Genomic DNA, 23,198 nt, shown 5'->3' with positions numbered 1-23,198 from the left:
ATTGAGGTATACAAAGTGACCACCTGCACGTTACAGCTCAAGGCTCTCAGGTATTTGTAGTAAAGAGTCGTCCTTGGCTTCATATTCCAGCTCCCAACACGTTCTATATCTGAACTCTGCTAGCCGACAGGTAATATACATATTAATATAACATGCATGACGGAATATATAACACGCATGGCTTCTGGTGCTGGGGAGCAGTCCGACTTTGACAATGTTTAACACTTTTGGAATTTTAGGAGTTTATAATCCGGTATCCAGTAATCCTCATTAATCGAGAAGATTTTTTTAAATTTTTTTTTTTAAAAAGATTCAAATAAGCCTGCAGCATATTTGACAGCACCGTTTTTTTTTTGAGAGCGAGTACAGCAGTGGAGGAGAGGGATGGCGGCAGCAGAGGGAGCTTGTTAACAGAACAACATACTCCGACTTTCATGAGCAGCGAGTATGCGGACGACTCGAGGCGCCGAGCGCTCTCTCCTGGACGACGGCGACGGTCCTTTTACGGACTGTTGCAGCTCAAAGAAACATTAGGTACTCGGAGGAGGAAGAGAAACACGTGTTTGTTTTTTCTTTTTAAATGGCACATTGTTTCCACTCGATTTTTTTTTTTTTTTTAAAGAAGCTGGAAAACAAGAAGGGACACACCTTGCTTTTTAGCCCGCTGACGTAAAAAAAAAGATAGAAAGAAAATAAATAAATAACTTGTGCGATTTACGTTCCATTGTTCTTTTATTGATTGAAGCAAAGAGGCAGTTAATCATCGTTGCACTCGACTGAGATGCACAAGACCTTGAATAGGAAACCATCCCCCCCCCCCCCCCCCCCCACCCTCCCATAGACCTTGATTTGCCAGCTGCTCATTCAAGAACGGTTCCACAGTGGGTTTATTTGGGTTTTTCCTTCTTGAAGCTTACGGATCACAGACATTCAATCTCCTCCGACCCTGGATCGTGCCCTCGACATCAAATTTCATCAAATTCGAATCTTTCCCCCGGCGTGAAAGACAAAATGATTACAGACGCACCGATCGAACGCCACTGACCTTTCTGCAACACGTCTCCGTTTTAAAAAAAAAAAGAAGAAAAAAAAAAAGCACCGGTGAATGTCAAACTATTCCCTTTTCTTCTGTTGGGCGGGCAGAAGGGTCCAGTCCACAGCGCTTCATCTGCACACCGATGTCAAACAGGTAGTCGTAGCATTCACACCTACGGGAGAAAGCACGCGAGGGTTTACGAGGGTTTCTTTTTTGGTAACGCGTGCCCTCGATACGAAATATGCCTTCGTATTCCGAGTCACATGAGCAGAGGTGAAAAGAGGTGCGCTAAGTGCTCACATGGTCTTGGCTTTCTCCCACGACTCCCCCCAGACGTAGACGCCGTGTCGGCGCACGAGGACGGCGCACGAATCGGGGTATTCCTCCATGGCCCGGGCCATCCGGTCCTTCAAGTCCCTCTCCTCCGGCGTGTTCTCCACGATGGGCACGACCAGGTCGTCGTCGTATCTGTGGACACACGCAGTCGGGAGGAGGAAGAGGCGTATATCGATCTCTCGTACGATATGGGACATTTACCGATTCCAGCATCCGAAACGTGACGTTTTTTTTTTTTTTTTTTTTGCTCGGTTGTTTTATCTTTTGGGGTTTTAGACAAAACGAGCGAGTTAAAAAGCTCCCACGTTTCACAAACTGGACGATCGATCAAAACAACAACAACAACATATTGACCGTTGCCGCGGCTGTAATCCAAGAGGCCTCCTTCTAAGCTTGAACCAGAGAAGAAGCACCTAAACCTGATAACATATTCCTCCCGTTTGGTTTTTCTAGCTGCCTGCATGGTTTGTTATTATGTTGCTCCTACTTTGGTTTTTACCAAGTATGGGGAAGAACAAATAGATTGCAGTGACAACGCCTGTGATGTGCGGATAAACAACCTCTGTGGTGTGAATTTACATTTGTTCAGCCTGTGATTGGCATCAGCGTTATTAAGAAGAGTAAGAAGGGCAAGAAGGGGCACATTTCTTTAATAATAAAAAAAGAAAAAGCTCACTGCAGTTTACAATGTCTCTTCCCCAGAAGCCTGAGAGGGACTCTAGTGCTCCGCATGTGACTGATTTGGAGGTGCCATGGCTACGCTCTTCCCCCGATGAAGGCGGCGGTGAATGGCAAAAAGGACTTTGCGTCTACGCGGCGCCTTTCTAGTCAGTGGGAGGCGCCGACCTGTTCATCGGGATGCTCGCTCAGCTGCAGGTCCTTTAATTCCACCGCCGACGGCGTTCAAAATTATAGGCTTTCTTTTTTTTTTTTATGGGATCTCTCCGAATTCAGTAGAGGACGCGTGGGGAGGGACGCGGAGCATCCTAAGCCGTGAATGAATAACTGTTGAAACCTCCCAACGCTCGCTCCGAGGAGCTTATGATATGTAATTGAGAAAACACTTGCCAAGCGTGTATTTCCTAATCATTTTAATTGTGTGCTTTTATGCAAAAATAACCAGCAGGAATTGCAATAACAGAATAAAAAAAGATAACATTTCCAATTTTTTTTTTAGGGTTTTACACCGACTTTGGGACGGTCTCTCTCTCTCTCACCCCTCTCTCTTTCGCTTTAATATCATTCAATTCAAAAAAGGGCGAATTTGGCCCGAAAAAACACCCCGACAAGTTTGCAGCTCGTCTAAAACGCCCCGAGACGATTTACAAGCGTCCACTTTTCAGAAGATGAAAATGCTCAGAAAACCTCTCTGGACTTCCGTGAATCCTGTGAATCTTGATTACATACCGATAGTTGGTGCCTGAGGTGCCTTTACAGATCCCCTTGATCATCTCCTGGTGTGTTATCCTGAACTCTTTGCCAGGAAACAGCAGCGTTGCCATGACAGCAGCCTTGGAGTGGGTGTGTATGACTGCCTGTGCCCCTGTATTTTAGCAAAGGAAAGGCGGTTTTTTGATTTTGGAGTGTTGTGTAACTCTTTCTCAAAATGATAATTGCAACAAGACAAAGCATGCAACCACCCACAGATGGTGAAACAGAAAAGGTGCACTAAGCTTTTGAAATAAATGTACATGATCTGTGAGACGCAAACTGAATAAACTTTCTGTGCCGTTCCAGGATAGATGGAACGTTCTTTTTTTTGGGAAATCAGTATTTCATTCAAAAAGAAATTGACCCTTTAATTAAACAACTGTGCATCTTGCGACTGGAACCACGCACTGCGTCTTTATGCAACGGGATATTCTTTTCAGAATTTGGTCAAAAAGCATTCTTTCCACCTTCACATTAAAAAGACCTTCATCTTTCATCTCATCCGATTGAAAAGAATGTCAGGAACCTCGTCTTTAGAGAAGAAAATGTGTGTGTGTGTGTGTGTGTAACGATCTGTAATTGATTTTACCATTTTTCTTTCCGTGGCATACACAGATAATAAAACGACGCACCGCCTTACTCCATACTCCACAACATTCAGTAACAGGCATCTTATTCACTGTATATACTTAATTACTGTTCCATCTATTTCTTTGTGGTGGACTGAACTCCGACTATGATATTGAACTCATCATGAGGACAACTGGTGGTATATGCGGGTTATTGATTCCCTCGCCGAGCTGTGGACGACTCGCCTCTCATCGTATAGGCGTTCATGAACAGCGGCGTGCACTGGCTCCTCCTTAAGTTCTTCCAGGCGGGTGGACAGCTGACGTCCCTCTCTTCCACGTCGCACACAAACATGTCGTCTGGCTGAGCAACACAAACATCATGAAAACAAAATGTTCAACGCTGCTCAAATCGGATCGTTTTTGCAATGTTTTCCGCACTGCAGTGAAAACAAGCCGCTTACCTGTATTCTCTCTTTCTGGACACCCGATGGTGCAATGTAGATCTGCTCCCTGTGAGTCACAAACAACACGGTATGTATTTGTGTATGTGTATATATATATATATATATATATATATATATATATATATATATATATATATAGAGGGAGAAGGGCAAGGACAATGAAGTCGTTCTTGAAGTGGCGGTAATTTGTCATAACACAATGGAGTATCGTGGCCTTGCGCAGCATACAAATAACAGTACTCTTCTCAGGTTATTGTGACTTTTTACGTCCATAAGAAGAGATACATAAATACATTCCCAGCCGTCCACAACAGCCTTTTTTTTTTTTTCCCCTGCAGGTGTTTCTTCAGTTGTTATCTCAAAATTATACATCTCAGTCCCTATTGTTCCATTTACTTGAAAAGCTTTTTAAAAACAAAAAAGCAGTCGAGTCCTTAACTTCTTCTTCTTCTTCCTGGTGGTAAACACACAGCGTCATTTCAAGTATTTCACATTCATATCTTTGCTTAAATGGTGAGAGTCTTGACCGTTTCCCCCGTAGAAAAAAAAATAAGCTATTGTGCTCTTCTTTTACTGAGCAACAAACACAGCAAATAAAAGTAGTATCTTATTGATTTTTGTTGTGCAAGGTTTGGCCGAGGGCGCCTTGGGCTGCGAGTCTTTTCTGAGTCAAACCCAAAAGCAACTGTAGAAAAAAAGAAGAAAACTTCAAACCCTTAAATTCTGTGAGACCGGCACTCACAGGAAATAAATATACACAGACTTCTGTAAAATGACACCGCTGCTTGTTTAGATTGCGTAACGTATTTTCACTCGTCCACTTTTATCCAGAGTGAGTGCGTGTCCGAGGCTTTTAGTTTTCCGAAGCTGAACAATTAAAGCGTGCACACGGCCACATAATGGATTAATCGGAATAGTACTCATTTAGTACAAAACACAGACGACGGTCGGGCTGCAAATAAGTAAGTATGATACTCTGAGCACGTAACTGCTTATTATCTATGGAAATCTAAAAAAAAGGTATAAATCATTTAACAATAAAATGAAATTCTGAGTAGCAGTCAGTGAATCTAATCTTTACTCCGAGGTTTCGTCAAGTTCCCCCGTTGGCGTAAATAAATGTCTTGCCAATCCCTCCATTTCAAAACAGGGATTTGCTGATGGGCGGCGCTTCCTTTGTAGCTGCCATCCAAAAACAACAGAGTTCAAAGATGTTTGTAATAGCCTGTCAGGGCCTTCAGTTTGAATTTGGTTTCTCTACGGTAGAACTGTGGCCTTCTGTCTGCGCACACTGTCAAAACTGATGGTACTTCACATCAGCCTCGCAGCACATTTAAAAAAAAAAAAGAAAAAAAGATTACTTTTAGATATGCAAACAGAAAATACAATTTTGATGTGAAATTTGTGCTTTTCTTTTATGATCCTTCACAATGTTTGTTTAGAAAATGATTGTGACGAACCCTCGTCTGAGACTGATGCCTCCGCCCGTCCCCGTCACCCAACCCAGCTGGTAGAAGAGTCGGCACAACTCCGGGATGAGGACACGAGGATGCTCCTTCTCCTGTAACGGACACAACACTTGTCGGTTAGGTCAGCTCAGCTCAACAGGGTGAATGGGGCCCTTTGACAGCAAAGGGGTCACCTGGACGCGTTGTTGGGTGCACACGTTTGAGATTAGAGGCTGTGAAGAGAGACTGTAGCGAGTTACAATAGCGGGGACGCGATGATGAGAGAAAGTGTTAGTTTAGCGTTCTGCTGGGAGGCTTCCTGCACCAAGAGGAGAGCATACGAGCGCTGAAGACGGACAAGCTAGCTAGCTAACTAGCCAGCTTCAAAGACGTACGAGCTAGCTCGCCAATTAGCCAGCTTTAGAGACGTACGAGCTAGCTCGCCAATTAGCCAGCTTTAGAGACGTACGAGCTAGCTCGCCAATTAGCCAGCTTTAGAGACGTACGAGCTAGCTCGCCAACTAGCCAGCTTTAGAGACGTACGAGCTAGCTCGCCAACTAGCCAGCTTTAGAGACGTACGAGCTAGCTCGCCAAATAGCAAGCTTTAGATATGTACGTGCTAACTAGCCAAGTAACAAGCTTTAGAGACGTACGAGCTAGCTACCAAACTAGCCAGCTTAGATATGTGCGAGCTAACTAGCCAGCTTTAGAGACGTACGAGCTAGCTCGCCAACTAGCCAGCTTTAGAGACGTACGAGCTAGCTAGCCAACTAGCCAGCTTTAGAGACGTACAAGCTAACTAGCAAGCTTTAGATATGTATGTGCTAACTAGCCAGCTTTAGAGACGTACAAACTAACTAGTCAACTAGCCAGCTTTAGAGACGTACAAACTAACTAGTCAACTAGCCAGCTTTAGAGACGTACAAGCTAACTAGTCAACTAGCCAGCTTTAGAGACGTACAAGCTAACTAGTCAACTAGCCAGCTTTAGAGACGTACGAGCTAGCTCGCCAACTAGCCAGCTTTAGAGACGTACAAACTAACTAGTCAACTAGCCAGCTTTAGAGACGTACAAGCTAACTAACAAGCTTTAGAGACTCACTTGAGCACCATGTGTGTATTAATCCACAGCTGAAAATAGTATTAAACAAATGCACTAGATACTTATAAATGGGCTTGAAGGCTCTGTGCCAGAAACAGGAAGTCAGAAAGTATTTGTGAGACACATAAAATGTGTATATGTGCTGTGCTTTTTGAGACCACCTGTCTCTTTAGACCAGAGAGAGAGCGTTCTCTTACAGGTATGGACCTGAAACTGCTCTGCCTCGGACCAGAGGCTCGTCCAGCGGAAGCGCCGTCTGCGGATGGACGAGCCTCTGGTCCGAGGCGGCATCGCCGGTGACATTTGCCCTTCACCCCTCCGGGGAGACAGCTTCTTCCCACTCAGCTGTTACCTCGGTGAACCCTGCATCGATCACAGCGATACTTTCCTCCTGCCACACTACTGTAGATACACTTACCTGTATTATAGATGCACTCGCATGCCAATGCAGACTTACACTACTGTCCATGCTGTATATTCTATCGTGGACACTCTATTCATTATAATATTCTGTGTATATTCCCTTGGCACTTATCCGCACTTGATATTTTGCCAGCCTACTGGGGTATTCATCTCACACTGAATATATATTAGCATAGGCTGTATATATATATATATATATTTTGGAGCGTATTCCCTACTCCTTATTCTGCATGTATTCTATACATTACTGTTTATTCTGTATATTACCATTGACATTATTTTGCTCTTCTGGTTAGATGCGCATGTGTATTGTGTACAGCAATTGTAATCCCTGCAACGAAAATAAAGTTGAATCTAATCTAATATTATTATTATTCAGTGTATCCAATGCATGCTTATGATTAGATTACTGCTACGTTTCTCACAAGTGTGTGTATAGTCACGCTCACCTGCTTCTCCGCGGCCTCTTGATCCGCGTCCTGACAGCTGTTGCTGGGGCCACACAGGGACGACATCTCCTGCGAGAGAGAAAAATAAAAAATAAAAAAACATTGACCACACGAGGAGACAAATCACAATGTCAAGAGAAGATGCGTAAGAAACGGTTGCGGCAGGCGTCGATTTTAGAGTCACGCGAGACAGAATGACAGCGTTGTACTTCCTTATTTTTTTCGAAGTTAAGCTACTATTCAGATAATGCAGGGGAAGAATAAGAGAGAACTGATTTACAATTCCTCCTTGTCCTCCCACACGTCTGTTGGGGAGAGGCCACGGTTTCCCTTTGATGGAAGGGCAGATAGGGAGCGCTGCTCAAAAAATCTCAGATGCCACTATTGATTTGTATTTCTATAAATACAAAAAGATTACACAATGGAAAACCCTTAAAGCTATAGCATTTTTGGGGGGTTTTGCCTACGATATGTTTTTCCCAATAAAGATGGCAGTAAATACAAGTGTGGACTTGACTGCGAAATAGATCACAACATGTGGAAAACGGCCAAAGTCAACGGTTCATTCTGCCTCGATCAGGGTGTCGGACAGGTAAGAAGAGTAAGATTTAAAGTGAAAATACAATACACATGTGTCTACATATGTATGCAATAACTGGCATAATTAAATGAAAAACATTTTTAAAAAGACATTTATTGAGCTTTTTTTTTCGCCCTCTCAATTAGTGCTTTGTTTTGTTGCAACGTACATTTTTTCATGGCCGAATTTTGGTACATTGTGAACAACAAATCTGTGTTGAAATGGGCCGCAGGAGAGCTAATGAACAGTCCTGCAGATAATTACACTTTATTTACATATTCGTTATATTTTGTTGAGGCATTTCCAAATCTTTCAACCGCACGATTCTGAACATTTTAACCTTTTTTTCCCCGACGACTCGGCAGACGAAACGAGTCACATTTGGCTTTTGGAAATGTGTTTTCACTATTTTCTAAATGCTACTTACATAAGCAGATTCATTAATAATAAAAAGGATTAGTTGCAGTTGCTCAAGAACCAAATTAGGATAAACTGTATGATATTACCTCATTAATTCACTTCTGTTGAGCAAAAGTTTTCATTCCGCCAGGAGTATATTTAATTAAGTGGCTCTCTGGTTCAAGTTGTGTGTATCTGCAGTAGTCTTAAAATAACAAACTTAGGCCAACAAAATAGTCATACTAATATACTACATTCACCTCGATAAACAGCTGCAACTTGATCACTTTTAAAACCGTTGATGTTATCCAATATTTTTGTAGACAAACACCATGTGGGTCATGTGGCATTAACATATACACAAAGAGTGCATAGTTTCAGGTTCAACCCCTAAAAAAATAGGACCCTCATCCTGCTACAATAGAGCCTAACCTGTGGAGCTCTCGTTGAGTAAAGGACCCCACACACACACACACACACACACACACACACACACACACACACACACACACACACACACACACACACACACACACACACACACACACACACACACACACACACACACACACACACACACACGGCAAGCTAACTTAGTGATGTCACATTTCAGGGTCAGTTTCCTGTTAATTCCTCTGGAATTGTGCACACGTCAGCACAGGCTGTGGCACGAAAAACCGAATTGCGCAAATGGGCATTGCAACAAAAGAGGGGGGGGGGGGGGGGGGGGTGGATTTCCAAGTTGTGGGTTTTTATCAGTGAAATCTCCATCTGTGGTCTTGATGCTGGGGCAAGAAAAACAAACAAAAAACGTGCATCTCTTGATTCATTAGTAAACAATCAGCACACATGACGTCAGGTATTCACAGTGAGTGCAATTGATTTAAAAAAAATTATAATTTAAATCTGTATCATGCCTAGTACTTTCATTATATGAATACTGTATGTCATATCCATTCAATGTGTGTAACTCTATGTTGTTCATTCTGGTCACGTGACATCTCCCGAAGGTTTCTTCCCCCTTTTTTTTTTTTTTATACTCCCTGTTAAAAGGTTTTTTGTGGGGGGGGCGGTATGGGGGCTGAGGGTCCTGAACCGGTGGGGGGGCTGAGGGTCCCGGGACGAGAGGATGTCGTACGTGTACAGATCGATAGAAATAAGTTTGTTTTTTGGGGCTCCACAAACTAAAGTGTGCTACCGTCGCCTCGCCCGCAGCAGCTTTAGCTAACATGTACTTTAGCAATAACTCGGACGTAACTTTTATAGGTTTATTTAACTAACGATGAAAACAACCCCAGTAAACACGACACCGTAGAACTTAACTTCTCTCCCGTACTTACGTTCGTGAAGTCAGCCGGCGGTTAAAACGCAACGCTACGACGATACAAAAAAAAATGTTTTAAAAAAAATGTTTAAAAAAAAGAGCTCCAAAAAACAGAAAGCTAATAATCGCCGTCGCGGCTCTTACCGCGTCATCAACGTGCGACGTCCAGTGCAGCATCCGGGGGATGTGAGCGACTTGGCCGTCAAGCCTCATGTCTTTGATGATATTGTTATTATTTTTTAATGAAATGTATTATATGTACTGGCTCTAAACGTCTGCGGCGCAATGATACACTTTAATTGTGCAGCATATTGAGTAGTAAGCCTTTCTCAGGCAGATAACGCCCTACAGGTTAATTAAGGGGATTAAGCTACAAACCTACTTGGTTAAATGAAGGGAAAAGATCACGGTTTAGGTTATTTAAAAGCCCTGTCTGTCAGAAAGCCCCTTAAGAGAAATTAATCCAAAGTGCAAGAAGCAAACCACACTTTATATACATACTGTTGCAAATCAAAGTTTAGTATTTAAAAATGTTTTACTCAACTTCAAGCCTATTAAAAAAGAGGTTGTGGCCTCAATATGCAGAATGGCCTGTGTGTAACTGTGGTGGTTGGAAAGCAGTTTCTCAAACGTTGTCGTTGGCCGAGGTGGAGCTTTAAATAACTTTACATGCGTTTGTGTAGTTGAATCTGTGACAGACATTTTTTTTTTGTATTTAAAACTGAAAAGTAACAATAGCTGTTAGATAAACAAGCCTGGCGGAATGAAAAAAAGTGGGCAACATTGTTTTCTTTTTATACTCGTGTTTTCCTCCCCTGCATTTTAAGTGTATGTGTGTGTTTGTATATAAAATTCCATCATGCTTCACTACCCCGCTGCTTAATTGCTCATTCAGGACATTCATTCATCTTTAAACGTGCACTTTGCTGCTGTTTGCACCATCTGGTTTTGATGCTAAACTGCATTTGTGTTTCACCGGCACTCACTGTGTGCAATGACAACAACATTGAACTCTAATCAGGTCTAATTTTTCATTTTTTAATCTTTAATGACGTATATGGCTACAGGAGAAAAATGGTCAATATGCAAATGACTCATGTAGCTCCCCCCACGTCATTAACCACGACCCGTCGTGGTCGTCTGCCTCTGCACATCGAAAGTGTCTTTTGGACGGCGTCCTCGGTGCTCAACATTTAAGCTCCGTTTCAAGGCTGTGTTATGACCTATTAAGCCTCCGCAGCTCGGTTTGATGGCATGCTGTTTTGGGGCTTTTTTTTTCTCGCATCACCCCCCTGCCAGCTGTTTACTTTGAAATGCCAGTTTAAAAACTGTGATCACAGTAATGCTGTCATGTCGAACATCATTTACAAATTCCCCATCCATTCCAAACAACACCGCATGTGGTATCGACTCACCGCATCCATTTACACCATCGCATCTGACTGACACGCCAACCTATAAACATCACTTACAATAAACTTTGAAGCCAATCATTTTTTATTGGCCCGGTAACTTTTTTGGGTTAAAAAAAAAAAGGACATTTACATTGGTTGTCAGTAGCTCTAAATATACTTATACACTGTGCGGCGTGCACAGTGTATAAGTATAAGTTTCACCTGAAGATAACAGATATTAAATACAAGCTGGATAACAAACATATGTCTTTGATCCTGCTTAGCCAACCCATGAATGCAAATACTATGTGTGTGGTTTTATTCAAATGCAATGATGAATTCCCAAGGACTTCCAGCATGCTTCTAGTCTGAACATGCTATCAGTTGTTTGGTTCACAGTCGCTTCTCACCGTTTGGCTTTGTTTACCCCCGTTGAAAAGGCTCCAAGTCCTGCAGCACATGGGAACGGTGTAACTCTAAGCACTGTTGAAGTTCCCATCTTTTGGCCAATCTTCAGTCTGGCAGACGCCGGTTAGTATCTTCTTCTCATCAGAGTAAGATTGAAGTGTCATTGAGTTCTCCGACAGCACCGGAGGCTGAATAAGGGCAATAGAAAATGAGTCGAAACAGGCCCACGGTGTTACGTACGACTGTCGTATTTTGAATCACCGCGATGAGCCGTGTGTGTGTGTACGCTTATTCGAATGCTTTTCTTTGATGCAGTTTTTTTATTGGTGTTTTGGGTACCCAGAGTGAGTTCAGATCGTCATTCTAAAGTAATGCCGAGGTCTTTGGTGAGCTCTTTGCTCTTCATCCGGAGCCACCGTTGGGTTTTGGTCATTTACATAACAACTCTGAGGTACCGCGAGTGCCATGAAACGTTGGAGACGCATTCATTAGACATATAATTCCTAGAAAAGACACTTTCAAAATGAACAGCGGGCATAAAAAAAAAAAAAAAAAGACAAAGAATGTCACAATAGATTAAAATCAATGGAATAATTCAAGCAAACTAATAATCAAGCGTTTTAGAATGAATAATGAACGCGACGCGGTACCTGATTAATTAGCTTTTTGTCAACCAGGAAATTAAATTTACAACATAATCAACCAGGGAAAGAAAGTTGGAATCACAGTAATCTACATTAAAGATAATATTCAACCCAGAGAAATGATGTACAAACACCGCAATCCACTTTTTTTTTTTTTTTTTACATTAAATGAGATGAAACCATGACTAGATTTTCCAAAGAATGCGATAATCTACATACATGTGGCAAAAAGCGTGTTTATTCGTGAATGGAACGTGTCCTGTATGCAAATGTTTGTATGTTTATTGGGTCCTTTTACAACACTTAAAAGGGCCTTTCCCAGGTATCATAGTTCCTCAAGCCGTAGGCCATAATTAATCTGCAACTTAAAAGGAGTGGCTCCTTTATAAAGTACTGGCTTGTCATGTTTTTGTTTCATGTCCATGGTGATATCATAAACAGTTGTAAATAAATCCAGCCAAAAAAAAAAAAAAAAAATCATTATATTTGGTTGATTTCTTTTCTTCTTTTTTCTTTACTATAGCTAAATGTTTAGTTTTTTTTAATCTGACACTATTATTGTGTGTGTCCTTGCAATTGTGCTGCAGGTCATTGACTCACCTGTGTTCTTCACATGATGTAACGTAACCATTGCGAGAGAGGAGAAACTACAGTCTTGGGAAGCCTCTCTGTTTGTGTCACTGATATGAAATTCTGCACTCTTATGTTACAATTAAATTAAATTTCTGTAAGCCCCTTTTGGCTTTTCTCCTCCCGTGAACATAACTAATAAGCTCGAGGATTGTAAAAAAAAAAAAAATTCAGATTAGGTGACGCATCCAAAACTACCATCAAATGTAATATTTCCGGTTGAAACACTACGTTATCTTCCTCCCTGTTTGAATTCATAAATCCTTTTTTTTTTTTATTCACTTTTTTACTGAAATGGTTCAAAATTGGAAAGTCGGCAAACAATGTGTTTTTTTTTGGGTGGGTGGGGGGGGGGGGGGGGGGTCGACGCAATGACGTCCGCCATTATGTGTTTTTATGAATCCGATGGGAGAAGTGTGTGGAGCTGAAGCGGATATTGGTCCATGGTAGAATAGCGGTGATGAAGGCTCCTCTTGATTATTCATGGTGGTAATAGATGTGAGAGAGCTGCAAAGAGAGAGAGAGAGAGAGAGAGAGAGCTGGGGCTTTGCAGACAGGAACAATGGCTGCTGCCATGAAACACGAGATAACAGCGAGGTGGAGGGAGTGAGGGAGTCTTTTACAATGGCTGCTAATTGGCCTGCACATGCCCAGAGGACCTGCCCTTAAAATACCCTGTTGTGTTCTGTTGCTTTGCAAGTGTTTAGCCATTCAGGCTTTTTTTCCCCCTCGATTGTACACCCCCGAACACAGAGAAAAATCCTGTGTCATGTTTTAGAGTCTGAAGAAATCTGGTAATGCTGAGATGGTGTGTGTGTGTGTGTGTGTGTGTGGAAAGGGGGGGGGGGGGATTTTATCACTTAGGGAAAATATGAACACAAACAATGATCCCCTTTGATTTCCCCCAGGTGTGAGTGTTTAGCCCTTCTACTATGAAGCGAAGCGTCGCTCTCTGTCCGCTCGTCGTTCGGTCCGCGTTACACTTGGCTGGGCGTAGCTTGTTGCCGGGGTACCCGAGGCGGTGCTTCTGTCGGATTTGTTGCAGGCAAAAAAAACAACAAAAAAACACGTTCAATATCAAACTTTTAATAAACAAGCAAACGGCGCTGTGTTCAAGCCACAGGGGCTGCAGGGGGGGCTTCGGGGCTCCAGCGCGTCGTCCTCTCGATGGGAACGTTGGTAATGTCGGTGGTAAATAGAGAAAGTAGGCCGACACGAAACTTTTTGTTTCTGAGGTAAAATTATCAACTCCTAATAGTACACAGTAAAAGTGTGAAAGAGAGTCACTGTGTGTACAATGTACATACATTTTTATTTCCCGGTGCAGCTTTTAATTCTAATACAATGCTGGATTGTTTAATGAATAATAATGCATTGTATTTTAATTTATTAAATCAAATCTGGAACTTCTACGTAGTAACATTTCAAGTGATTGTAGTGCTACAATAATAACACGGTAAGTAGTACACAGTTGATTTGCACATTTCTTAAGTGTTTTTTGGGCCCTTTTTCTTAATAACTTAGATAGCTAACATAATTATTACATAAATATTTTTATTATGTCAACATCATAATAAATGTTTGGGGCCCTTTTAATTGTCCCGTTGTTGGTTTTGATTTAGTTTGTTTCCTGTTTTATTTTGAAATCCCCTGCCTCTTGTGTCCCGTGTTCCCTTCACTTCCTGCCTTTGTGATTGTATGCCCCGCCCCTGATTGAATCCTCCATTGTCCTCCAATCACCTGCACCTGCCCAGTGTATTTAAACCCTGTGTTCCCCTGTCTCTCTGCTGGTCTGGCTACTATTCCTGGTATGTGCCCTAGTATTTGCTTCCTGCTCTGTTACCCAGTATATGCTTCCTGCTTTGTTCCCCAGTATATGCTTCCTGCTTTGTTCCCCAGCATATGCTTCCTGCTTTGTTCCCCAGCATATGCTTCCTGCTTTGTTCCCCAGTATATGCTTCCTGCTTTGTTCCCCAGTATATGCTTCCTGCTTTGTTCCCCAGCATATGCTTCCTGCTTTGTTCCCCAGTATATGCTTCCTGCTTTGTTCCCCAGTATATGCTTCCTGCTTTGTTCCCCAGTATATGCTTCCTGCTTTGTTCCCCAGTATTTGCTTCCTGCTTTGTTCCCCAGTATTTGCTTCCTGCTTTGTTCCCCAGTATGCTTCCTGCTTTGTTCCCCAGTATGCTTCCTGCTTTGTTTCCCAGTATATGCTTCCTGCTTTGTTCCCCAGCATATGCTTCCTGCTTTGTTCCCCAGCATATGCTTCCTGCTTTGTTCCCCAGTATATGCTTCCTGCTTTGTTCCCCAGTATATGCTTCCTGCTTTGTTCCCCAGTATATGCTTCCTGCTTTGTTCCCCAGTATATGCTTCCTGCTTTGTTCCCCAGTATATGCTTCCTGCTTTGTTCCCCAGTATTTGCTTCCTGCTTTGTTCCCCAGTATTTGCTTCCTGCTTTGTTCCCCAGTATGCTTCCTGCTTTGTTCCCCAGTATGCTTCCTGCTTTGTTTCCCAGTATATGCTTCCTGCTTTGTTTCTTAGTATATGCTTCCTGCTTTGTTTCCCAGTATATGCTTCCTGCTTTGTTTCCCAGTATATGCTTCCTGCTTTGTTCCCCAGTATGCTTCCTGCTTTGTTCCCCAGTATGCTTCCTGCTTTGTTTCCCAGTATATGCTTCCTGCTTTGTTTCCCAGTATATGCTTCCTGCTTTGTTCCCCAGTATGCTTCCTGCTTTGTTCCCCAGTATGCTTCCTGCTTTGTTCCCCAGTATGCTTCCTGCTTTGTTCCCCAGTATATGCTTCCTCCTTTCTACTCTTTTGCTCTGTTAGGGTTGTTTGTGTTGGACATTGCTTTAAAAAAAATTCACAGTGTCTCATCCCTCTGTTCACATGTGTCGACGTTTGGGTCTACCCCTGTTGTGTTGTTGCCCCACCGTGACGACAGTAAAGACTGCCCCCAGTATGGGGATTATTTCAATGTTCTCCCTGAACCAGAGTGTTTCTGACCACGGCTCGGGCGTGTGACGACACTGAAGTGAACTTTTTTTGCAGAGTGGTTTTTGAGGATGCAGCAATACCACAGGCTAAGCAACTCGTTCTGGAAAGGCATATTTTTGAACAGGCACTAGTGTTTTTATTTTTTTATTTAAAAATTTAAATGGCAAATGTAATTCTGAGGAAATAAGCCTTCCACCAGGGGCCGAATGCGTGCTTTAAAAAAAAAAAAAAAAAAGGGTCAACCAAAGAGAAATACTGCTCGAAGTCTAAATATCTCAAAAGGTAAAAAGAATATATATTTTTAATGAGAATCCAGTCGTTGTGGAATCCCCCCCCTCCATGTTGGTTGAGAAGCCATTGAAGTTTTGCCGGGTGATGAAACGCAGAGCCAGTTAGCCTTCATACAGCTCAGCCTTTACCCCAAACTACTAGTTATTTCACTGCCCCAAAATCCCGGCTACTTTTACCATTAAAAATAAATAACTCAAACTGCATGCGTTTCGTTATAACTCGAGCATTCAGAGGGCAATCGTCTAAGACACTGACTCTCTGGACCTATATTAAGATCATTTGATAAACTATTACGATACTAAATATATTCACTTTTATCTCATAGGACATATACGTCTTACATAAGGACCTACTTGTTAACTAGACAATAACTATCACTGTGAAAAAGATTCCCATTTTGAATCATGAGCGGTGTCTCGCCAATAAAGGCGTGCAGACTGTTGCACGCTTGTGGAGTCACGCTTTTGCGTCCGGACTGCACGTAGTTATTATTATTATTATTATTATTATTATGCCTCGTTGAAAGTTCATTCTCGAACAGTAACAGAAAACGATCCTCGTCTAGGTGTGGCGTGCAAGACCGGACAGGCGTGTGTGTGTGTGTGTGTGTGCACACCCACACACGCTGAGTAAACCATGACGTCTGAGCACACCAGATCGCCCCCGGGTGCGGGGGGGGGCGGCCTGGAGCGGTGCTGTGACGCACCTACTTCCGTCAAATACCATCACCAGCAACAGTCATCATATTTACAGTACACAGTCCAGTGGGAGGATGCTGAGCGGAGCATGTTGGAGGGGAGAAGAAAAATGGGTCAAGAAATTCATGTGAAAGTTGGTTGTTTTTTTTGACGAACTTGTTGAAACCCATCTGCGAAAACATGGGAAAGCTGGATTAAGGAAAGACGATAAGAGGTGGCCGGTTGCCCAGAACCGCACATACATTCTCACCTGCTGTAATTAAGATCTTTAATTTCTTCCCCCCAATTGTCAGCCATGCCATGTTCTACTTCCCCGAAGCTGTTCACAGGGGGTTTGATTATGTTTTTCCATAATTGAGCCGCCGGCTGAATATATATATATATATATATATATATATATATATATATATATATATATATATATATATATAATATATAAATTTAAAAAAAGAAATCTTTGAGTGAGAAACTTTTGGCCTTTTTTTTCTTAAATTTTTTTATCCCACTTATCTTTTCTCTTTTTAGCGTGTTTTGTTTACGTTCCTTTGTTTATCTTTGTTATGTTTGTATATTTTGTCGTGTGTATTGTTTTATGGCGGTTGCAGTAAATGTAAGACTTGTTCTCATCGATTTTATTTTGTAATTCAGTCATATTTCTTGTGAAATTGATGCAATCTTTCTGTTCCCCCTCTTTATCGAGAAGTGCCTAAAAACGTACTCGACTTCCCGAAGAACTGGATTTCTTTGTTTAGCTTTTTTTGTGTGTGTGTTTGTTTAAGGAAGAGAGGGAGAATAAAGCGTGAGAAAGTGTGCCGTAGGAAGAGGGTGTGTCCACAGGTGTGCCAGCCTTCCTTTCTGTCGTCAGCCATTGTTGTACTGATGTGACTCCTACCTGGTGGTGTGTGTGTGTGTGTGTGTGTGTGTGTGTGTGTGTGTGTGTGTATATAAAAGCGAACACATGATTTATCTGCTTCATTATCAGTTCAGTGAGCCAAATAGTTTCCTCTCTCGCAGACTTCCCTTCCTTCCATGGCTGCGTCAAACGTTTCTGGTATGAAGATGAGGACTCTTCTATTCGGGCTTATTCTTGGACTCCTTGCTGTGGTCCACTCGACACCTGTTAATGGTAAGCCATCGTCTAATATCTTCTGTTTAAAGCCATGAATCTTAAACACTTAAGCCATGTAGCTTCCTCTCTTATGATTAAACTCTAAAAGGAAATATATATATATTTATTTCAATTTTATTTAATCATATATATATATATATATTTTTTCTTTAATTTAATTATATATTCTTTTTTATTTGTGTGTGTGTGTGTGTATATATATATATATATATATATATATATATATATATATATATATATATATATATATATATATATGTATGTGTGTATATTTTCTTTAATTTAATTATATATTCTTTTTTTATTTGTGTGTGTGTATAGATAGATAGATAGATATATTATCCTTGTACTGTGTTCGATTGTTTGTCTGTCAAGCTACAATCTGGTACACTCCATCAAATGTTGACATTTATGTTTTAACTGTACATGGTCCCTTTTTAAATAAAGATATAATAATCCTCCTCATATATGATATTCCCTGGTCATGAATGGGATTATTGGGCTAAATTACTTTATTTTTTTTACACCTGGTGGACTAATGAGGCCGTAGTTCTGGGTTTTCCATCTCTCCAGACCTCTAACATTTCATTAATGCCCTCGGTGTCCTTACACCCCCCCCCCCCCCGTGAGTCAGCGTTCTCCTCCCTCCCCGAGATGCGCGTCGTGTTTCGGGTCCGACTTTTTTTCAGAGTACTTATTTCATCGTGGGTGCACGGGTTTCACCAACCGGATTAGACAACGGAGATCTTTGTGAAATGTCCTGAGCCGCTCCAGGAGGTGCATTTAATACGAGCGTTTTCTGCAGTAAGGTGAAACCACAGATCAGCAAAAAGCCGTCGCACAAGTTTGGGCAAAATGGGTAACTCCATCGGGTTCAACGTGACGGGGCAGAAGTGGAGGGTGTCTGTCTATGTATTCATTCTCATTCCCTTTTTTACTTTAATGCAATGTACAGAAGTATTATCGGCAAAATCAAAAGCACTTCTGCAGAAATAGTCCCTGTGACTAATAACATTATATATTTAGATTGTTAACACTAACAATGAGTAAGTAGCATTTTACTGATGTATCTGATAAAGGTGTCTAGCTACTATTCACTACTTTACATATATAATTAGCTTAGGCAGTGGTTCCAAAGGCTTGAGGGTCACAAGATTAATCTGAGGTGTCATGAAGTGATTAATGAAGCATAAAATACTTTCCTCATCTTTGCTTTTTAAAATGTGGCTCATGTTTCCTCTTCGGGCCCTGAAAAGTAATTACAATCTTATATGTTTTGGAATCTCATAGACTCTTGTAACCACTAGTTTAATTTGTTTTGCAATTTGTATTTGTAATAATTTGTATAATCTTATTCTGAAAAGCAGCTGTAAAACAAGACTAATGCAGTAAGAGCGCAGTATTGCAGTAGAATCAAGTAAATGAGAACCTGAAAACGCACTAAATGTAAGCTCTAAAAAAAATATTTCCTATAAACATTGAATATTTGCATTAATAATACAGACAATTGCCTATTCTTGTTGTTCCACCGCCCTACTGGCACAAACCCCCTGATAAAGACTTCCTTAAACAGAAAATGAGCCATCATATTTACCCTGTTGCACAGGGTGTGTCAAACAAGCGTTTTGCTCTCCAAACTAATGCTTTGATGAGGCCGCCTATCTTTTGTCCGCCCACTTGTATCCGATTAGTCACACGGGTTAATCATTGCTGTTTCCCAACGGCCCTCATGAAAGGTGAACGTGACAAGTTTATACAAGAATTGTCTTTGGGGGCGAAGCTCACCAAAGCCCTGGTAACTTTCCTTTGCTCGTGTCGGGTCAGGTATGCAAACACTCAACGTGACCGGTGGAATTTTTTTCCATTCTTTTTTTTCCTCGTTCTAGATGTGTCCGAGGTCCCCGCCAAAGCCTTGGATGAAGTCCTCAGAGAGGCCGTGACGGACGGCTTCCTCGTCGAGAACCTTGCCCACCCTTCAGGCACGACTGGTTCGCCCGCGACTGGTTCGCCCGCGACTGACTCGCCCATGGAGCAAACGACTGGTTTGCCCGCGACTGACTCGCCCATGGAGCAAACGACTGGTTTGCCCGCGACTGACTCGCCCATGGAGCAAACGACTGGTTTGCCCGCGACTGACTCGCCCATGGAGCAAACGACTGGTTTGCCCGCGACTGACTCGCCCATGGAGCAAACGACTGGTTTGCCCGCGACTGACTCGCCCATGAAGCAAGCGACTGGCTTGCCCGCGACAAACTCAACCATTCAGGCTTCCCAGCGGCCGTTCGCCGACTTCATAGAGGGCGTCGCGATTGAAGGCAGCGGAGGGGAAGCCATCGAGGAGGCCACGACCTCCGTGTCACTCCACTTTGAAACCACGACAGTTTCACATGCTTCGAGCGCCGCCTCCACACTGCCGCCAAGGGACGACTCTAGTTCAGTTTCAGCCGCCACCCAAAGCCCACTGTCCGGCTCGGCCCCGGTGCCGAACGAAACCCAGCCCAGCGCCACCCCGGACCACATCTCGGCCTCGCAAACCACCGACCCCGCTGTCTCCACCTTTGGCTTCCCTAGCACCCAGGGTTCTTTCCCGGGGTCCGGGGATGGAGAGATGTTTGGCCTGTACTCCACCACGTCTACACACTCCAGTATGACCTTCAGCGCAGAAACTAGCACCGCATCTTCAACCTCCGCGACCAAACAAACGGTTCCTGTGCCGATACCAGGAAGTGAAGGCTCTGGATCGGAGGAAGGTTTGGAAGTGATGCCAACAACTACCGCCATAAAAAATGGGCGACAGATGTTTATTGGTAAATATCCAATACCTGACCCAATAGTGATGCTGACAATCACTTTAATAACATCTTTATTGATTGCTTATGGACAATTTGCTTTTTTTTCTTTCTAGAAACAAACAACGGGAAAATATATGAATCTGTACCGGAATCCTCCACAGCAGGAGGTACACCAGGTGAGTCCAGACCAAAAAAAAAAGTTTTTAATAAACTGGATTTTCTGGCCAAAGAGTCCATTTGACTAACTCCTACTCTCCTTTACCTCCAGGGTGGATGATTATCGTTGGTTTTATTGTTGGTCTTGCAGCGCTGGTAATGCTCTTTGTCGCCATCGCCACTAGAGAGAGGTAAGAGTTCAAAATCAGACCGAGACTAACAATATTTTCTAATTGTAACTATTTTGAGAATTGAATTCTCACCGTTCCATTTTTATTTTTGCGCAGGTGGAATGGACCGAGCCGGGCGTCACAGCTGGAGGACAAAACTAACGCCTCGATCCAGCACAGGGAGGTGGAGATGGAGACGTTCCTTCCAAACGACCGTCCCAAGGAGAACGGGCGCAGGGCAGAGTACACGGTCATCCCCCTGGAGGAGCTTCCGGAGAAATACTCGTCTCATTGAGGGCTTCAGACGCGTGACCTTCTGGAGGCTTCAGACTCGTGACCTTCTGGAGGCTTCAGACTCGTCACAGAACCACAAAGACTGTATTTGAAGCACATTTCATCCAAAACCGGTTGGGCCTGTTGACTTTCACAGTGCCGAGCCCAGTCCCCCAAAACTCTAATATCTTTACTTTGAGACGACAATATTGTGGTTAGTGTGTTTTTTATTGTATTAACTGTAGAATACAAAATCTGGGTGGGTAAGTTGCACAAAGGCCCCTTATTTCAAGTTTTTACGTTTTTTTTTTTGTAAATAATGTTTTTAAACTTGCAGGTCTGTTGATGGATGAAAAATTATGTCCAGTATGGTGAAATTAATTTTGTATATTGTCCTTTTTTATTATAAATATTTTAAAGTTTTTTTTTTTTAATAACACAACTTACGACTGTTGTGCATTGTAACTTATATTAAGCTGTTCTCTTTTTCGCCCCGCAATCAATAAAGAAACGTTGCTCATAACTGACTTGCTGGCTTCTCTCGACACGCACACATCGTGTCAATAAAAACACACAACGGCAGCTCATCAATAAACATTTATTTGTTTCCATTAATATTTACACGCAAGTATTAAGACATTTACACACGTTCAGTCCACTTGCTCGACAAATACCGTCTGCGCTCCGTTGAGTTTACGGAGCATCACAACAGACGACCGACACAAGGGAAGGGTTGAATACACCGAACGTGTGCACGGAATCCAAAAAATAAATAAAGATAGAAAATGTTTTATCTAAAAGATTGTAGAATTTCACATGTCCATATGCTACACGAGGCCAGTCCAATAAGAAACCAATTTTTATTTAGACTACAATAAGAAATGCAATAGATAGAGAAAATGTATGTGAATTAATAGATAATGGGATTATGAGTTGGTGTGCTGTTAGTTTCTGAGGAAGGCTGTCGCAGCATGTAGACATACTGTAGCTGCCAACGTCAATGTTCCACATGGAAGAAAAACAATAACCCTAATGTGCTCAGAACTGTTAAATAATAACAAGAATCACAAATTAAAGTAAGAAATTGGGCTTTGTTTTCTCTCCCTGACGAACATTTGGAGCTCAGTGGTTTCTCTTTAAAAACGGATAAATGTAATGCCTTTGTAAGTAATCTAAATTCACAACCTATCGGGGCAACTAGTGGCCCATAAAAGGAAAAATTGACGTACTAACATTGTCGCATACATATATAGTTATGGAAACTTTTTAGCATAGCAAAAAAAACAATCCTGATTAAGATGACATGACATGTCAAATTCTATACATTTTGATTTGTACACTTTATCTAAAGAGAGTATATACACAAAGTGCAAGGAGGCACTTTAAACATGATTATGTAAGCTGTCGCTTACAAAAAGAAAAAGATGGGACAAATAAATGAGCCGGTTTTGAACGGAGTTGCGACACAGAGTTAAACTCAGAAACGTGCACGTTATTCAGCCGACCTCCGATGACCTTTTGTTGGATTCAAACTTTGACCACGGCTAATCCCAGCTCGTTCTTTGCGTTTTAAAATCTGCGGCGTGGAAACTACGTTGTGAGATCTACGTGACGTCCCGACGTGGAGGAACTTTTCTTCTCACTCCCAAAAAACTCTTCTAAAAAAAATAATAATAATAATTTTAAAAAAAAAACAGCCTCAAAATCCATGAGTCCCTGTATTCGATTGAAATGAACAGTTATGACAGAAACGTGTCGGTCTCTGCAGTTGACGTCGTCAAGGCAAGGTTTGTCATGTAGCAAAGAAATAAAACACAGGAGCAATGCACCGGCCCGCTGACAGACGCCATCTTTGTTTCCTCCCATCGAACCTTCCGACCTTTCTTTCCTCCTGTCAATCTTCCTCTCGCTCTCAGAAAATGCGCGTGAATACGCGGCACATTCCAGCACACAGGCATAACTTTTTTTTTTTGTTGGGGACCGCAGACAGAAACTTGAAGTGCATTGCTCACACAGAACATGTATACAAAAAAAGTAATGAATCAATTAAACA

The 23,198-nt window shown here is 42.2% G+C and overlaps 2 protein-coding genes across 2 annotated transcripts; one reads left to right on the top strand and one right to left on the bottom strand.

Annotated features, from left to right (window-relative positions):
* Positions 1 to 722: 722 nt before the first annotated feature.
* apip (APAF1 interacting protein) lies at positions 723 to 9,734 on the bottom strand. The gene is made up of 8 exons (XM_034526918.1): positions 9,581 to 9,734; positions 7,262 to 7,330; positions 5,300 to 5,400; positions 3,837 to 3,885; positions 3,619 to 3,736; positions 2,780 to 2,915; positions 1,337 to 1,504; positions 723 to 1,208 (listed from the first exon to the last, which is right to left on the bottom strand). Exons 2-8 carry the CDS (start codon positions 7,325 to 7,327, stop codon positions 1,109 to 1,111), a joined length of 738 nt encoding a protein of 245 aa, XP_034382809.1. The 5' UTR covers positions 7,328 to 7,330; positions 9,581 to 9,734; the 3' UTR covers positions 723 to 1,108.
* LOC117726860 (polycystic kidney disease protein 1-like 3) lies at positions 9,090 to 21,662 on the top strand. The gene is made up of 6 exons (XM_034526917.1): positions 9,090 to 9,108; positions 17,640 to 17,751; positions 19,641 to 20,561; positions 20,660 to 20,722; positions 20,815 to 20,893; positions 20,990 to 21,662. Exons 2-6 carry the CDS (start codon positions 17,655 to 17,657, stop codon positions 21,165 to 21,167), a joined length of 1,338 nt encoding a protein of 445 aa, XP_034382808.1. The 5' UTR covers positions 9,090 to 9,108; positions 17,640 to 17,654; the 3' UTR covers positions 21,168 to 21,662.
* Positions 21,663 to 23,198: the final 1,536 nt, after the last annotated feature.

The sequence above is a fragment of the Cyclopterus lumpus genome, chromosome 3, assembly GCF_009769545.1.
Source record: "Cyclopterus lumpus isolate fCycLum1 chromosome 3, fCycLum1.pri, whole genome shotgun sequence".
NCBI lineage: Eukaryota > Metazoa > Chordata > Actinopteri > Perciformes > Cyclopteridae > Cyclopterus > Cyclopterus lumpus.
Note: the sequence above shows the minus strand (reverse complement) of the source record. Positions and strands in the feature narration are given on the sequence as shown.

Excerpts from the sequence above, each read along its gene's own strand:
- apip (XM_034526918.1), bottom strand. The coding sequence starts at position 7,327 with ATGTCGTCCCTGTGTGGCCCCAGCAACAGCTGTCAGGACGCGGATCAA. Across the intron at positions 2,916-3,618 it reads GAACGCCTATACGATGAGAG|GGGCACAGGCAGTCATACAC; the intron begins GCGAGTCGTCCA and ends GCTAAAATACAG. Across the intron at positions 1,209-1,336 it reads TGGGAGAAAGCCAAGACCAT|GTGTGAATGCTACGACTACC; the intron begins GTGAGCACTTAG and ends TTTCTCCCGTAG.
- LOC117726860 (XM_034526917.1), top strand. The coding sequence starts at position 17,655 with ATGGCTGCGTCAAACGTTTCTGGTATGAAGATGAGGACTCTTCTATTC. Across the intron at positions 17,752-19,640 it reads CCACTCGACACCTGTTAATG|ATGTGTCCGAGGTCCCCGCC; the intron begins GTAAGCCATCGT and ends TCCTCGTTCTAG. Across the intron at positions 20,894-20,989 it reads GCCATCGCCACTAGAGAGAG|GTGGAATGGACCGAGCCGGG; the intron begins GTAAGAGTTCAA and ends ATTTTTGCGCAG.